Source organism: Microtus ochrogaster, chromosome 1, assembly GCF_000317375.1.
Source record: "Microtus ochrogaster isolate Prairie Vole_2 chromosome 1, MicOch1.0, whole genome shotgun sequence".
NCBI classification, from domain to species: domain Eukaryota; kingdom Metazoa; phylum Chordata; class Mammalia; order Rodentia; family Cricetidae; genus Microtus; species Microtus ochrogaster.
The window spans coordinates 19,003,086-19,019,692 of NC_022009.1; the positions used below are offsets into that span (position 1 = coordinate 19,003,086).

Here is a 16,607-nt window from a genome sequence, read left to right on the forward strand (position 1 = left end):
CTCTGAGATAACTCGTAGAGGTAGGTGGTAACCCTCATTTGGGAGGTGATGGAGAAGGGGAGAGGGTAGCTCCAAGGATGGAGTCCTTCTGGGTCCTCAGATATGTAGCAAGTCTACTTAGGACTTACTAATTAGTATTTGTATCACTTTCAGGCTTGCAGGGGCTACGAGAAGCCCTCTGGTGTAAGGTGACAAAGAATTAAGCAGGTCTAGCTAGATATTTGGCACCCATTGTTAAATAACAAGCTACCCCAAACCTACTAGTGCAACAGATAAATGAATTGTTCTTGCCAGTGTGTCTGCAGTTGACAGCGTGGCTGTCTCACAAGTTTTACATGAATTGGCTCCTCAGCTCATCCAAGGGGAGGACCAATGGGGCAGGAACATCCAAACTGACCTCAGCCATGTGTGCCAGCAGGCTGTGCTATTTCCCTTTTCCTCTTGTGTGGCCTCTGCTCCTCCAGCAGGCTAGAGTAGCCCCCTTATGTGTGTCCTTAGGGCTCATTGACATTGAAAGCAGAAGCTACAAGACCTCCAAAGGCCTGGCTTACTCTCCACCATCACCACACTGTTCTCCTGTGTGTTAAAACCAGTCAGCTAGAGCCCACGTGGACTGGCCAGGGCAAGAGCACAGAGACACAACCGTCGGAGACAGTGACCCTGGAGGGTGAAGTCAAAGAAAAGCATAGAACAGAATAAAGCTTGGGTTAGCCTGTAGCCATGGAAGATGTCACTGTAGGGAGGTAAAGAACACAGCTGGGCTGGGCTGGAATTCCACCTCTGCCTCCTCCTAACTCTGATTATTATTATTATTATTATTTAGATAGAGCTTTGTGTATCTTAGGCTTGTCTTCTGGTCTTCCTGCCTTCGTCTCTTGAGTGCTGGGATTGCAGGAATGCACCATCACGCCGTTTCTGGAGTGCTAGGGATCAAACCCAGGGCTTCTGGCATGCCAGGCAAACATACCAACTGAGCCACAGCCTCAGGCCCCTAATTCATAATCTTGATCATTTAGCCAGACTGTGTCTCTGATGTTAGTACCTATCTTCAAAGATTGGAAGCAGTGCGAATTGAATTAATACTAATAGAGCTCCCGTGGCCAATCTCACACTAAGTACTCAAATGCTTTCTCTTTCACTTGCTGTATAAATCTATAATGGTGGGTGAGCTACACATTTGGTTTTCGGTTTTCTAGTTCTGAGACAAAGAGGCAGAAATCCTGAGGGCCAAGCTTCATGTGCTTAGGTTGAGAGGGAATGATCGCTCAGAGGGAGGGGTGTGTGTGAACACATTTGCTCTTGAATGGAGCTCTTGGAGAGTCTGCCAGGTGCCTGTCCTGGAGGAACCCAGGTCAAAACAAGTGTGTTCTCACTGTAGAGCAGGTGGCTAAGGCTAGCAAGGTGGACTGGATGTCTGCCATCCTCCAGGAGAGTCCAGGTCTTCCATCTTGGAGTGAACTTGAGAAAAGTGCGTGATCTCCAGAGTTTGTTTTCTTCTTGTTTACAAAGCTGGGGTCATAATAGTGCCCAACATGGGTGGGCTAGGAGGTCAAAGTCCTTCTTCTGCTGGCTGGTACATTTCATCCAAGGAATATTTGCTTGCGTCATTAGTTCTAAAAAGCCATTTTAAGAGATCTCTTTTTTTTCCCTTTCTGGAAGACATATTGCCTATTTTTCACAAATGGTCGGTGCTGTGTGTGTGTACATATTCATATGGGCTTGGGGGTGAGGTGCACATGTATGTACTCAGTGTGAAGGCAAGTGGCCAAAGTCAGCTGTCCCCCTGGATTACTCGCTGCCTTATTATTATTATTTTCTTTGAGACAATGTCTCTCACTGAACATGGAGCTCGTCTGGGATGACTGGCCAATGAGCTCCAGGGATCCTCCTGGATCTGCTCCTGTCCCACCGATTGGTGGAGCTGTAGAATTGTGGTGCCTATGCCAGGCTTTTTATCTGGGCGATGGGGATTTGAAGAGAAGTCCTCATACTTGTGTGGTAGGCATTTTACCTGCTGAACCATTGCCCTGGCATTGCTATGTTTTTCTTACAGGGCACCCAGACTTTCAGAGTGGATGTTAAAGTGATAAATCCTATATTTAGTCTTCTCTTTAATTCCACACTAATTTGTATTTTTTTTATAGATTTAAGAGCTTCCCTTTTTATGATTTAATTATCTATATGTGTTCATAGAAGCTGACAGTAAACCTTTAAGAATTTCCAGAATTCCATCCATGGGGTCTGCCCTTCTTTCTGCCTAGCTCTTGTCCTGACTTCCTCCAGGTTTCAGGCCTGCTGGTGTGAAGTTAGGTTCATCACGGCTGCTGTGGAAGGGGGAGGAGTTCCTCCTCTTCCCCTTTGCATCTTGCTATGGTCTGATTTATGGCTGGAGAGGCTGGCCTTAGAGAGTCCTGATTTAAAGCCCCTGTCAGAGGTCGTTACACGAACGTGGTGCCCGTAAAAGCTGCTTTCCTTTGCTTTTGTTTCTTGGTCAGCTCTTTCATGGCATGAAATACGAGGTAGGAAAATGAGGCTACCAAATTGGAGCTGGGAGAGCTCTCCCAAGACTCTGGTGTAATCCCCTTGAAGTTGTATTGGTGTTTGTCTGACAAGATCTAAGGAAGGTGGAGGCGTTACGTTTGGGGGCCATATGGTTTGTACAGATTTTATTTTTTTTAAATGTTGTTTGTGATAAGGAAACAAGCTCAACACTTTACTTTCTAAATAATTAAAATAAACAAAAATTTAAAATCAAACAATAACACTTCCTACCTCCAAATAAAACCCCCAGTCAAAGAAAGAAAGAAAAAAAAATCAGGAAGAGAAGCCAGGGTGATTTAATGGGCAGGGGTTTCCAGTGAAGGGCGCTGCAGGAGTGAAGGCTTCTGTTAGAAGGCTGCATCTGGCGTAGGGCCCCAGTTACTGTCTCTGGACCTGGCTATGGAGAGACTTGGTTTGGCTGTTTGGACATGCTTGCGTGTTCCTGAAGCTACCAAGTACAGACACCTTCTGCCTCCGCTGTTTCTGTTCCTGTCTGATAGAAGACTCTGCCCACTAGCTTTTTTTCTTTGTCTACCTGTATTGGAGGGTGAAAGGAGCCAAGGCTGGCTCTTGTTGCTCTTCCATTTGGGTATGGAACATCACTTTGGACAAGGGTGGTGGTCTCTGGTTCTGTCCTGACACGCCTGGACTAGGGAGTCTTTCTACTGCCTTTCCTGAAGCCTGTAGACACCGTATCTAGGCAGGGAGGGACACCTCTGAAAATGGAGGAACATTCCAGTTCCGAAGCAAACTGCTACTTGGAGAAGTAGTCCCGAAGCCCTGGCTGGTTTGCTGCTACATGCGATCCTCTTTGGTGAAAGCGCTGATGAGCCTCTGGCAGTGAAGACGCCCATAGGGAGGCTCTGGCCCGCTGAGGTTTTTAACCTTGGCAGCATGCAAGTCATGGTTGTCTGGGAAGATTCATTAGTTTCTTGGGGACAGGACTGGTCCTGGCTATTTATTATGGATTCTGGACCAAAGGAGGCATGATCATCACCAGAAGCTGCATCTTCTCTTACAGAGAAAGTCCACTCTTGTGACCAGGAGAGGCAGAGCGCCCTGGAAGAGGCCCGGCAGAATCCCCGCGAGGGCATTGTGATCCCAGAGTGCGCCCCTGGCGGCCTTTATAAACCGGTGCAATGCCACCAGTCCACGGGCTACTGCTGGTGTGTCCTAGTGGACACGGGGCGCCCAGTGCCTGGGACGTCCACACGGTAAGATCTCTTCTCAGAGCATCACATGGGGACCAGCTTCTGGTTATGCTGTCATTGTCGTCAATGCCCTGCTTCTCAGAGTCAGGTCATGGGAGACAGATGAGGGTCTAGGGACCTGGGTTCTGACCACAGACCTGTTCCTTTCTAACTGTGGACCTAGGAAAACTACTTCATCTCTCTCAACCTCAGATCCCCGACGAAAGGCTTGTTGTACCACCCAGGTTATGAACAAAGCCCTATATATATTAAAAAAAAAGGTCCCATGTGCAGATTGGAAATGGCATTGTTATCACGCTTGCATGGCTAAAGTGACATGCCTAAACATGTCTCAATGGGAGCATTTATGCTGGATCGTCTTGTAGCTGCTGGACAGTTCAGGGACTGTTTTATTTCCCTCCCTGAGGGTTCTCAGCTTAGTGGTTACACAGATCATTCCCAGGCAGTAGTGGCTGAAGAAGACTCAGTTGCCGACCCCTCACCTCGTTTCTCTGTCTCTCCTCCCAGCTATGTGATGCCAAGTTGTGAGAGTGAAGCCAGAGCCAAGAGTGCCGAGGCGGACGACCCCTTCAAGGACAGGGAGTTGCCAGGTAGGGGACACTGCCCTGCTACTGCGGACACCTTTGCTTCTCTGGACTTTTGGTCCCCTCGCCGTGCAGAGGCCACTCTCTCCTCTACGTCTGGCAGCATAGAGCAAGGCATGCTGGGAAGTTCCATCATAGGAGTATAGACCCAGAAGCCAAAGAATCTGCATCGGGAATTAGTCCTGTGCCCTCGAGAACACTGCTCCCCTCCCATGCTCTTTCTTCCTCCTCTTAGAAATATAATCATGCTCTTAAAACTCTGTCCCTGGAATTTGATGACGATTCTCCTTCTTGGTGAAGTGGGTACAATATTTTGAGGTCTGTGAAACAAAGGTAGCTTACAAGGAGTGGCTTCCCTGAGGGTTCTGGGTGGCATCTGCCACCTGTTCCGCGGGATGCTTTTATGATAATCCTTGTTGACGCAGCATGGCCACTAGGGGTGACATGAGATATGCTGGCAAGAGCCTAGGACCCCTAAATTGCCACTAGATGGGTTTCCCCTTATTTGTAGTGAACTCTGAGTCACAGTAAGAATTCTAAATACAGGATATGTGGATTGCAGACTCTTCCCTGCAAGTCCCTCTTTTTCTCGAGAAAGCTCAAGCACAGGGATGCTGTCTCCCAGGCGATTCTGTCTTAGGCCCACACGAGGAGCATTGCTGGAGAAAACACCCCCACACCTCTGCAGAGGTGGGAGCCATCCAAGCTCGTGCTCATTAGCAGTTTTTACACAGTACAAAATTAGGTCTCTACTGATGAGAACCGGTGCCATCTTCCTATTATCCATCAGGACTCCAAAGTGAGAGCTGGGAGCAGGGAGTCCCAAAAGTCCGGGACTTTCCATGTGAAGTCAGTAGAAATTACTGTCACGAAATTGGAGGCCAGGGTACCTTCTTCTGGCCACCCCTCAACAGGGTGAGGATAACTATTCTACTTTGTGCCAGACATGGTTTAACCCAGTGCCCAGGGACATGAGGTTCACAGAGTAAAGGAGACAAGTCATGTGACGACAAAGGAAGGCATGTACACAGAGATTCAGGAGAAGAGGGAGGCCCTGTGGGCATGGCAGCAAGAACCCACTTTAGGGGAATGGCGGAGGCTTGTAGCAATCGTTTGAGCAGCGAACACATCCCCAGTCTTTGGCTGGACAAAGACTCCAAGGGGGTGGTGCTCGAGGAAGCTGTTGCCTTGGTAAGTGACCTGGATTCTGCCTTTAAATCTCCTCTTGTCTTTTAGGCTGTCCAGAAGGGAAGAAGATGGAATTTATTACCAGCCTGCTGGATGCACTCACCACAGACATGGTTCAGGCCATTAACTCAGCAGCGCCCACTGGAGGTGGGAGGTGAGAATGTGAGCGAGACTCAGGTGCAGTACAGTGTAGTCCTGGACTCTTCAGATAGGAAGGGAGGCTGGGAGAGAGGTCAGGGGCTGGAAGCCTGTTCCTCCCCAGAGCCTGTGCCCACAGCTTTGTTCTACTTGTCGGTGAAAACTTACCTTCTTCTCAGTCTCCGAAAATTTTGATCTGCTCTCCTCTAGCTTTGATAACAGGGTTTGCAGGCCTATAAATACAGATATTTTACCCAAAAGGGGGGACATAAGAGGGAGAGTCTTTTCTGCAGTAGTGGGGATTGAATCCAGGGCTTCACAGATGCCAGGCAAGCATTCTTCGGGAGATACATCCCCAGGAGTGAAAATCCTTAAAAGCAGGAAGGGCATCAGATGAGGACAGGGCACCCAGGCAGAGTGGGGAGGACCACAGGCATTAGTGATTTCTTCTCTCCCCTGGGAAGGCAGGAGTCATGTGTCCCTTTGACCTCCTGGCAATCCCAAAGAACTGTGGACTTTAGAATCTCATCTTCCCGTAGACAAAGTGGACTTGTTTCAGGAGTCAGTTTGGTAGCAGGAGCAGCACCAGAGCTGAAACACACACATTCTCCGGTAGCCAGACTCTCGGGAGCCAGCTGATTTGGGCCCATTGTGCCAGTGGTCGAAACATCCGTTATGCACGCATCCATCATCTGAGCACTCTTTGAAGTATGTCAAGTCCTTGACCATGGTATCCAGGAATAGGAGGATGTCCCTCCCCTCAAAGAGGACAGAGGAGTGAGTATACTAGATCATAGACAGATATTAGACATATCTAATGTGTGGTAAGTGTAGTTTAGTATGGTTGGGCTGGGGGATGGAGAAAGAAGAAGAATAGGAGAAGCAGAAGGAAGAGGATGGAGCCATAATGAAGACATGGAAGAGGATGGTAGACTCCTGGTCCCAGGCTCTGTGAGACACGCGAAGGAAGACTTGCACTTACAAAGCCAGAGAGAAGGCATAGCAGGGGCAAGAGGGGTCAGGAAGGAAGAGTGGGGGTTTTAGATTCCGTAAAGCAGCAGAAGGGGTACCAAGGCATGGTACCAAAGATGGGCAGCATGCACTGGGCTTGTGTGGCTCACCAAAGGGGTCTTGATTCCCCAGCATCTCCCTGGAAGCAGAGCTGCTGCAAAGAATGACAAGGACTCCAGTCCTCTTAGAAAGACAAGTGTGGCAGTGGCCACTGGCTGGGATTTAGGATGGGGCCTTGGACCATGATCACAGCTGTAATGGTTTTGCATCCTCAGCTGGACAAAGTCAGCCAGCTGGAGAATTCCACTTGCATTGCAAAAGAGTTATAGCGCTCCTGGCCCAGGTGTGTAATAATCTAAATTCCACCAAAGGATGAGTTAGTAGAGAAATGTGTGGGCGTGTGTACAATGAACTAGTTTTTCGGTTTCCAGTAGGCAACTGTGTCACACTGAGGACACTATGCTAAGTGAAATAAGTCAAAGGACAAGTGGCCATGGTTCCACTTGCGTGGGCCAAACCTAAAGAGTCAGGGTACAGAAATGTGCTTGTCAGGGCTGTTGGGAGGGAGAAATGGAGGTTTGCTTGTTCATTGATTGATTTATTTTTTTAATCATTTTTGAACAATGGCCTTGTTCTTGCTGTGGTTCCTCTGCCTCTGCCTTCTGAGTGCTGGGATCACAGATGTGTGCAATGATACCTGCAGAAACGGGGACATTTTAGTCAATAGTCGTTACATTTCATCCAGTCACGATGGTTAAGTTGTCATCCTGATGATGCTTGGTACAGTAGTACCATGCTCTTATTATCCTGTTCGGAGCATAGAGTTCACGATCTGGGATCTCATATAGACAAAATTAAAAAAAAAACCGTGTACACTGGCTATATTTCTTTAAACTACTTGTCTGGGTGCCTAATCTGAGCACTTCAGGGTTCCATGAGGTCAATTCTGGTTTCTGGTAATGGCTCTGTTTCCTCTCACCTAGGGCATGCCGGCCAGGCCTCCCTCCCAGGGAGCACAACACAGAATCTGCGAAAGATGGAGACAGGGTCTGACAGGTCATGGATGTGAGCTGCTCCAAGGCTTCCCCCAGTGTCAGCAGCTCACATCTGAAATAGGGGCGATGCACCCGGTTGTCAGGAGGAGGGGAAGGCGTGAGTGTTGCAAATGCACGCGATCACATGCCTATCGGCGTGCAATTGCCCGGAGCTTGCTCAACAACAGCTGTGTGATGAAAACCCAGGCACAAAGTGCAGTTGTCCCTTTTTGTCCTCTGTATCCCTTTTCATCGATTCAGGTGTTCACAACCAACTGTAGACCAAAACAACTGACTGGAAAATTCTAGAAAGAAAGCAGTCTATAAGCTTATGATAACTTTTATTATGATGTTTTGTTATAATGATCTTATTATTGGTTATTTCTGCGGCTTCATGTATACATGTTCTTCATTTGTAAATTAGGATTTGTCGCTCTCTCTCTCTCTCTCTCTCTATATATATATATATATATATATATATATATATATATATATATATGAGGAAAAACCAGTGCATTTAGAGTTCTGTATTTTATGTTGTTTAGAAAAAGGAGAGAAAACATAAATAGGGAGAATGCACAGGCACAGAAATCGCAGGTCTGGGTGGGACTCTATGGGCCAACCCACCAGCTCAGGGGTTCTGGCTGCAAGTTCTGTTTAGACCCTGTAGAAACACCCCCCTCTCCTGGCTTCCACAGGGGCCACGGACCTAGGGCTGTATGGTCTTAGCTGTAGGAAGGGGATCATAGACAGGCCCCACCACCAAGGGAAGTTAGGATCGGTGCTCTCATGTCGCAGGACAAAGAGATTTTTACAGGCAATAAAAACCAGGAAATTTACAATGTCTTTCATACCGGTGTATCCTTAGGGAAGTATGTGAAAAAATTAACTCCTCTTTTAGGTGTAATTTTTAGGGTCAAGGAAGTTTTTAAAAAACACTTCCCCAACCACGGTTTTCATTTTAAACTTTTATTAACTTGCTCATGCTTGGTTGTGACAGGGTTGAGAGGTTTGGACTATTTGGGTATGTGTTACCCAAGGGCTGGATTTTTAATCAACAGGAAGACAGCATAGACCAAGAAATAGTTTAGAAATCAGGCAAGAGCGTGGAGTGGAGAAGGAAGAAAGCGGGCAAGCATTGCACGGGGCGGCACCAGAGTTGCTAGTCCTCCTGGGCTCTCCTGGATCTTCCCATTGCATTGAGCAGAAGCCCCGATTTGTACCCGAATGGCCCCCAGGAAGGTCCTGCTGGCCTCTTGTTCTCGTTCCCACTGTCATGGTCTTTCCAGCTTCCTTCCACAGGTTACACGGGCTGTCTTGGGACCCTCACGCTAGCTGCCCCTTCAGTCGAGAATGTCATTCCCCTTTTCTGGTGACTGTCTGGTATAGTGACAGACCCCCTTCTCAGAGGTCCTTCCCTGCTGTCTTCCTAGAATTTAGGTCCCATAGTAGATACTCAACATGTGCCGACGGATGCTTAGCCAGAAGGATGGGAGATACAGTAGATGGGGTAGACCTGATAGTTAAGTTACTATTGCAAGTCTAAATGTAAGGCTGAACGCAATAGGGAAGCTCATTGTAGTTCTTTTGTGAGCAGGGCCCCCAGCACTGCCTCAGTCTGCTGGACTTGGGATGCTGTATAGACAGACACTTGCCAGCCATTCTTCTGTGATGGAGGGACAGGGGCACGGGGCTCTTGGAGATCAGGCAGCAGATCTGGAATAGGGCTGATGAAGCGAATCAGGAAATGCAGAATTCCGGGGTGTTGGACTTGGGTTGGACTTGAGAGCAAGGGTTGCAGGCATATCCGAGGGTAAAGAAGCCCTTCCCTCTTGGGGTTTAACATTTAAAGCAGGGCATCAGTGGACACCAGTGGGAAACAGTCCCACATGGAGACTGTGGGAAGAAGGGAGAGAGAATGTTTGGGTGGCGTAGAAAGTCAGTCATCCCCTCCCTCAACTCATCAGACATGGTGTTTGTCATACATGGCTTTGTCCTGACTCTTACTTCCCAGCCTGCCCTTGGTATAAGCTCTATGCTTGTTCCCGGAGGGCATCTGAAGAAAAGGGCACTGTCCCTGGCATGGAGGAGAGGTATATACCCAGGAGACTATATTATATAGCCAGTGTGATCACAGAGGCCAGTAAGAGGTTCCAGGACTCAGGGCAGGGAGGGCATGCAAGAGCTGACAATAGAGGTGACATTTCACTTACACAGGGGGAAAAGCCTGACCCGGTTGAACCAGGAGCAAGGGCTTCTCAGCAGAGGAGCATGTGGACAGTGGGCAATGAACGAGGTGGGGCAGATGGAGGGAACGGCAAAATGGTATGATCAGATCTGGGGTGCGGTGTGGACAAGTAGGAGATGGCGCTGCAGAGGTGGACAGAGCCCAAGTTGTGTTGGGCCAACTGAGTCATGCCAGAGGCATCAGGGACCGTGGTGATTGAGAAAGAACATTTGAATGACCATCCTGATGGTATTATATTACAAAACCAGGAGAAGTTACAAGGGGACCAGGAAAGCAGTTGTTAGCAAGAGGGTGATGGGAGCACAACTCAGTAGTGAGGGATGACTGACTGAAGAATCCTACATCCAATAAATAGATTTCTCAAGACTGGGTAGATTCTGGGAGAGGGAGAGAAGAAAGTGCCAGCTTCCCCTTCTGGCCTCCTAGCCTGATTCAGTGGCCAAAATCAGTGCTGCCCTAATCTAAAATTAGACAGGGTAGAGTTAGTTGGGTGTCTGTGGAAGCATCTGTGACTGGGACACCCGCGGGGGCACTGCAAACTTCTTTCAGACCGCCCGCCTAGAAGGAAGGCTATTTATCTAGCTGTCAGTGTCTAGGGCACTATAGGGACAGGCAGCCTTGTCTGTGTGAGCCTTCTACTCCCTCACGTTTCCTAAGGAGAGAGCGGGTGGAGTGGCCTCATCCTCTTGGTTCAGTGCAGTTGGTGCTTGCTGATGGCTTTGCAAAGAAGAGTCTGGAATGTGGCTGACTTGGCATTTCCCAGCTCCACCCGCACAGCTGCTGGGGCTTGGACCCAGCTCCAGATGGGGCTCAGCCGGTCTGCTTGGCTTGGCTCAGGACTCCTGGCCAGCCTTCCTTACCTTCTCTAAAACTGCTTAGGACAGCAGAACTGGGCCCCAGATCTTGGCCAAAGCAGGTTGTGGTAAACGGGCTTGGCTCTTCCAGCTGTGTGTTACAGCCAAAACCTGCCAGGGCCAAGGCCACAGAATCAAAACTGAAAGTGCCGCAGAAGGATGCCTTCACCACCCTGAAAATTGGGCGAAGGCTGAGTGTGTCTGTTCAGGGAGGGACCTGGCCCTCCTGGGTTTCCCTATCCCAGAGGGCAGAAGTTACTAAAATAGGCCAGAGGAAGAGTCACTGAGCTACTATATCCTGAATCTAGAATGAGGTGTCATTTGGGTGTATCTTTTCCACACTACAACTGAGAAAACTTGGGCATTCTACCTACTCAGGTATCCATTTCAGAAGAACTTCACCCATGGAAGGGGTCCTTATAGGCATCAGTAAACGCGGTTGATCTTAAAGAGCTGCTGGCAGCACCAGCATAGGGTCCCGGCTCCAGTCTGTGGAACAATTCTGAACCCAGCAGTCCTTGGCCCCAGTAGGGTGTGTGTGTGTGTGTGTGTGTGTGTGTGTGTGTGTGTGTGTGTTTGTGTGTGTGTGTGTGTGTGTCAGCCTATGCTATTGTACCAGCTTAGACGTCTGTAGAGGGATGCCTCCAGAGAGCTGTTGAGATGGCTGTGAAGGAGAAGGTGGCTTTGCCACCAAGATTGAAGACCCGAGTTGGATCCCAAGCATCTCTAGGGTGGAAGGGGAGAACTGACGACCTTGGGTTGTCTGCAGACTTCCGTGTGTGTACTTTGGCATGTGCACCCACACTCGTGTGTTCACACACACATGAATGAATGTCAAAAAAGAAAAATGCAAAAGGTTGTATTTCAGAGAGGTGTGAGAACTGGAGGGGCCGCTGGGACATGACTTTGAGGTCAAGGGTATAAATGGCAGGAGTCAGTGCTGTCAGGGTCTCTGGCAAAGATGGATTGAGAGGCTCCTGGAAAATCTGGGGAGACCTTACATTCTGCCTCACCTCTATCTAGCACTACCCTGCAGTGGGACTCTCAGAACTGCTCATTTCTCAGAGGTCCCTGGTGTCTTTTCTTGCACATGCTCAGTGTTGGTCTGGCTATCCCAGAACTACTGATAGATCAGAAGTATAAAGGTTCTTAGAGTTTGTTCTGATAGAGGTATTGGGTTCCCAAGTTTGCCCCTGCTGTCACCAAGCTTTGGCTAGAATTGAGGTTTTGGAATTTAAGGGGACTTGTGGAGATCAGAAGGGCTCAAAAGCAATGCCTTGTGATCTCTGGGATGGAGGTGGGGATTGGGACAGAGCAGAGCCCTTAGTTCCTACATGGTAGACTGTGGGTTGGGGCTTGGAAGGAACTCAGAAGGCCTCTCCTGAAAAAAAGGGGCCTGCATATAGCCCAGCATTCTGCTGTGGACTGGCAGCAGACACAGTATGCAGGCTTGCAGTGGGGAGTCAGGGCTGCTCTGCACTGGGGTGTCTTGATGGGAGAGCAAAGAGGGGTGGAGGAGAGGCAGGATGGCAGAGGTGATGATCACCCCCTGGCCAACTCAGAACTTGCATGGTAGAAAAAACTGCTTCTTGGTGCAAAATAGCCTCAAGGTAGGTAGCAAGAGCTCTGACCACAGACTTGCAGAGAACAGACAGTCGGACAGAAGGGCGCTCCTGGAACACGTGTTGGAGGGAGGCCGCCTTCCCTGGCAGGGCCTCTGGGTGGGATGACCTCATTCCTTCCCGTCTCAGCGACCTAGACTTTATTATTCCAGCCTTTAGGTAGACATTACGCTATGCTGAGCCTAAAGGTTAAAGGAAGAGCTGCCTTTGCCTTGGGGCTCTCACAGCTCCCTGACTGCCCCGCCCACAGAGAGCCTTCTGGAGTTCTTTTCTCCAGAGCTGGGAGGGGGGCTCCCTGATGCTCCCCTTCCTGCACCCTGAGCATCCCTTCAGAGTTTCAGCCTGCCCACCCTGTGCCCCTGTGCATACTGCAGGGGCAGTCATGAGAGCGGGTGCTGCAGCTAATAAAAAAAAGAAGAAAAACACTTAGACACAGGTGGTGACACCCAGCAGAGAACACCAGCTGGCTTCAGACTTCCTGCACCTGGCTTCTATGGCAGATTAAGTCAAAGACCAGTGACAACTCAGTGTGGCGCTGTCACACCTTCCCTATGGTTCTCTCTGGGTGGAAGCTGTCAGGATGAGGTCCTACTGACATCCTTCTTAGAATCCAGGATGCTGGGGGACTTACCCAAGATGGAAGCCACCTCATTAAGAATGGACAGGATGGTGGCTTTTTTGTTGTTGTTGTTGTTGGTTTTTTTTTTTTTTTTTTTTTTTTGGTGATGCAGCTTCTGTTTGCTTGAGCTTCGTGTCCCTTGGGAGTTGCTGTGAAGCAAGATGGGGTTTTCCAGCTTGTTCTTGGGCAGGGATGAGTAGTGATCCCCTCCTTTCTAGACCAGAAAACAAACCCGAGAGGGATGTGGGATGTCACATCGTCAAGTGCTGTGGATGTTTCTTTGCATCCTCAGTGTGTGCTACAGGTCCTGGTCACCTGGTGTGGGGCCCCTGCTTACCAGTGAACTCCTATGCCCATGCCCTGTTGCAGACCCTGCACACCAGTCATTTGAAATGTATGGGATCTCAGCCTCATTCTCCTCCCCAGGGCAGTTACCCGGGCATTGGAATATGGATCCTAGCTCATAGTGACAAGCCGTAGGAACCAAACCAGGATGCTCATGTCTCTTTTCTTCTGCACAGAAACTCCGACCAACCCCTCTGTAACTGACCTATCATTGACTTTAAACACTAGAAGTATTAGTGTCTCTTTGACTTCTCTGAGTAAAGATGGTGCATGAATAATTAAGTAATAAATGAAACAGGTGGACCATTGCATGTACTTATACATATAGATACTGGCCTTGTAACTTTGTGGTTGCAGATATGGACTCTGTCAGATATGGTCATGGCTTTGTATCTGGGTACAAGTCATGTTCCTGGTCACTCTAGTTTCTCTAAGAAGTGGCAGGGGCTCTGGTTAGCATATCATCTACTAAACCCACCCCAGACCTCCTGAGTGGAAACCTTAGGCTGTAGGGACTCACCCTAGGTCTAGAGTTTGCTTGCTTACGGGGTTTAGAATCTCTGTGGGAGGTAGGGTAGGGGAGAGGTGGCTCGGCAGGCAAAGTACAAGCAACAAACATGAGAATAGAGTTCAGGTCTCAAGAATTAATGTAAATGCTGGGAGCACATCTGTAATTCCAGCATTCAGAAGGTGGGCACAAAGCTAGACCATCCGTGTAGGCAAGATGCGCCTTTAACCAAGAGACTCTGCCTCAATAAGTCAAGTGAGGGAGTGATTAGGGATGACTCCAGACACAAATCTTGGACTTCCACACATAAGCACAAAGCCACCGGCCGTGGGGGCATCGCACATCCCTTGTGCCCATTGTCATATTTTGGATTCTGCTCCTCTGAGTCTCGGCCCTGGGTGTGTTGAATACTCAGTGCTGGCTCCCAGACATAAGTTCAGGAAAGCATCCTGTTTGACAGTGATCTGTGGGTCAAGAGAAGGACAGTTTAGATTCTAGACATGGTTTCCTCAGGTGGATTAAATCTCCGTAGTCTGTCTTGAGTGCCTATCTGCACAAGAAATAATCCTGGTTATTTCAGAGGGTGAGGCAGCTAGCTCAATGAAATAAGATCACTTAGAGGCCCCTAAGGAAAGAACTATTGCTACCTGATGGCTGGTAGCCCAGCATAAAGATGGTCTTGGTTTGGTCTCTGTTGCTGCAACAAAAATACTCTGGGCTGGGTAATTTATAAAGGAAAGAGGTTTATTTGGTTCACAGTTCTGGAAGTCCAAGAGCATGCTAGCATCGGTTTGGTTTCCAGTGAGGGCCTCTTCCAGCTTCAACTTACTCGTGTTGGAAAGCAGAAGTAGGAAGTACAAGCGAAGATGTGGGGGCGGGTATCTGCATCAGGGCAGCCTGCTCTTGTGAGAACTAACCCATTCCCGTAAGGGCTGACCCAGTCTCTTAGGAAAGGGTCTATCTACCCTCACTCCCCAACACAAACACACTGTAACTTCAGTATGAGTTGGCAGGGACAAATGCCTAACTGTAGCAAGTCCCCTGGCATTGGGACATTTGGGAGAGAACCGTAGCGGGGTGGATGGTTCTTACAGGATCCTGAGTAGTGCTCTCTGGGTTGGGGTTGTCTGTCCATGGCCCAGGTTCTCAGAGCCAGATCCCAGTCATACCCTGGAGGAGCGAGTGGCACACTGGTACTTCAGCCAGCTGGATAGCAACAACAGTGATGACATCAACAAGCGGGAGATGAAGCCCTTCAAGCGCTATGTCAAAAAGAAAGCCAAGCCCAAGAAATGTGCCCGGCGTTTCACCGACTACTGTGACCTGAACAAGGACAAGGTCATCTCATTGCCTGAGCTGAAGGGCTGCCTGGGTGTTAGCAAAGAAGGTGAGTCCTAACCCCCGTGTGCCTGGCCTGGGGACAGGGACCAAGGGCTGTCCTGAGGAATGAGGTCCTAGGCGTCTGTGTGTTCTTCACCAGCTGTTTACTGGGCGAGGGCTATACTTCAGGGCCAGCTGCCTGCTGTAGCCGTAGAACTGACTGATAAGGTTCCTATTCCTACACAGGTCACTGAGGAGATAGAGTAGTTAGTTGTTCATGTACTTTGTGATCAGTTCTATGGGAATGTATTGGTTAGACCAGACCTCACTCATAATCATAGCTCAACTTAGGAGAAATTGCTTATCTTTTATCTTGTCTGTGGAGTAGTGCAGCATAGTTCCAGACTGTGTGTGTGTGTGTGTGTGTGCAAACACGCATGCATGTGTGTTATATGTGGGATGTATGTGTAGGAGATAGACTAAGAATAGGGACTGCTCTATATACCTCAAGGAATCAAACTGAAAATGACCCTGCTGCCTTCATCAATGGGCCTTCAGGGTCACGGTGGGGGTCTGATTTATTCCCCCCTATCACATAGAGTAAGCTTGGACATGTGAGGTAATTCTCTGGGACAGTCTCAGAAGTGTCCTGCACATAATTTCTCATAGTTGACGGACCGGAACTCTGTCACTGGGCTATAGCAACCATAGGGAGGATGGCAAGAGACAAGGCAAGGCTAGAGAACTCTTCCCTCAATAGCGAGGAGCCCCTGGGTCGGGAAGGCCCACCCAGGGACACTAGGAACTGAGTGAGAGATGTCGGGGCCAGACCCTGCCTCACTGCATCCACTTGTGCTGGGAGTTCTGGATGCTCCTCCAACCAAATTCAGCCAGAAGCAGGGTGTAGATTTGAGTCATCTGAACAGTTTTCCCCAGAGGCCCCTGGGGTGTTTCCTGCTTCTTGCCCAACCTACCTTCCTGACCTCCCCTGACCCCCATTCAAAGGTGACTGGAGCGCCTGTGTTTGCACATATGATTGTGACTTGCCTGCACGCATCTGTAATTTGCATGTATTTCTCTGGCATGTCTCTGTGAGCATGCCTGTTTAGATACCTGTCTAAGAGCGTCTCTATCTGTGTGTGTATGCACGTGTATGTGTCTATGCCTGCTTTAGAAGTTATTAATATTTTTGTGCGTGTATGAGTGTTTCCCTCCGTGTACGCTTATGCCTGGTGCCTGCAGAGGCCAGAAGAGAACCCCTTGGAACTGTAATTACAGACAGTTGTGAGCCACCATGTGGATGCTGGGGACTGGGTCTGGGTTCTCTTGCTAGAGCAGCAAGTACTTTTAAAGTCTGAGCTGTCTCCTCAGCCCTTTATGCCCT

At 49.0% G+C, this 16,607-nt stretch overlaps 1 protein-coding gene across 3 annotated transcripts in view; it reads left to right on the forward strand.

Annotated features, from left to right (window-relative positions):
• Positions 1–16,607, forward strand: part of Smoc1 (SPARC related modular calcium binding 1) — a 156,921-nt gene that overhangs the window by 134,619 nt on the left and 5,695 nt on the right. For all 3 annotated transcript variants that reach the window (XM_026780667.1, XM_026780672.1, XM_005343288.3), the window contains exons 8-11: positions 3,563–3,755; positions 4,260–4,342; positions 5,573–5,678; positions 15,046–15,290. In XM_026780667.1, coding sequence (XP_026636468.1) covers positions 3,563–3,755; positions 4,260–4,342; positions 5,573–5,678; positions 15,046–15,290 — 627 coding nt within the window. The remainder of the gene's footprint in view (positions 1–3,562; positions 3,756–4,259; positions 4,343–5,572; positions 5,679–15,045; positions 15,291–16,607) is intronic.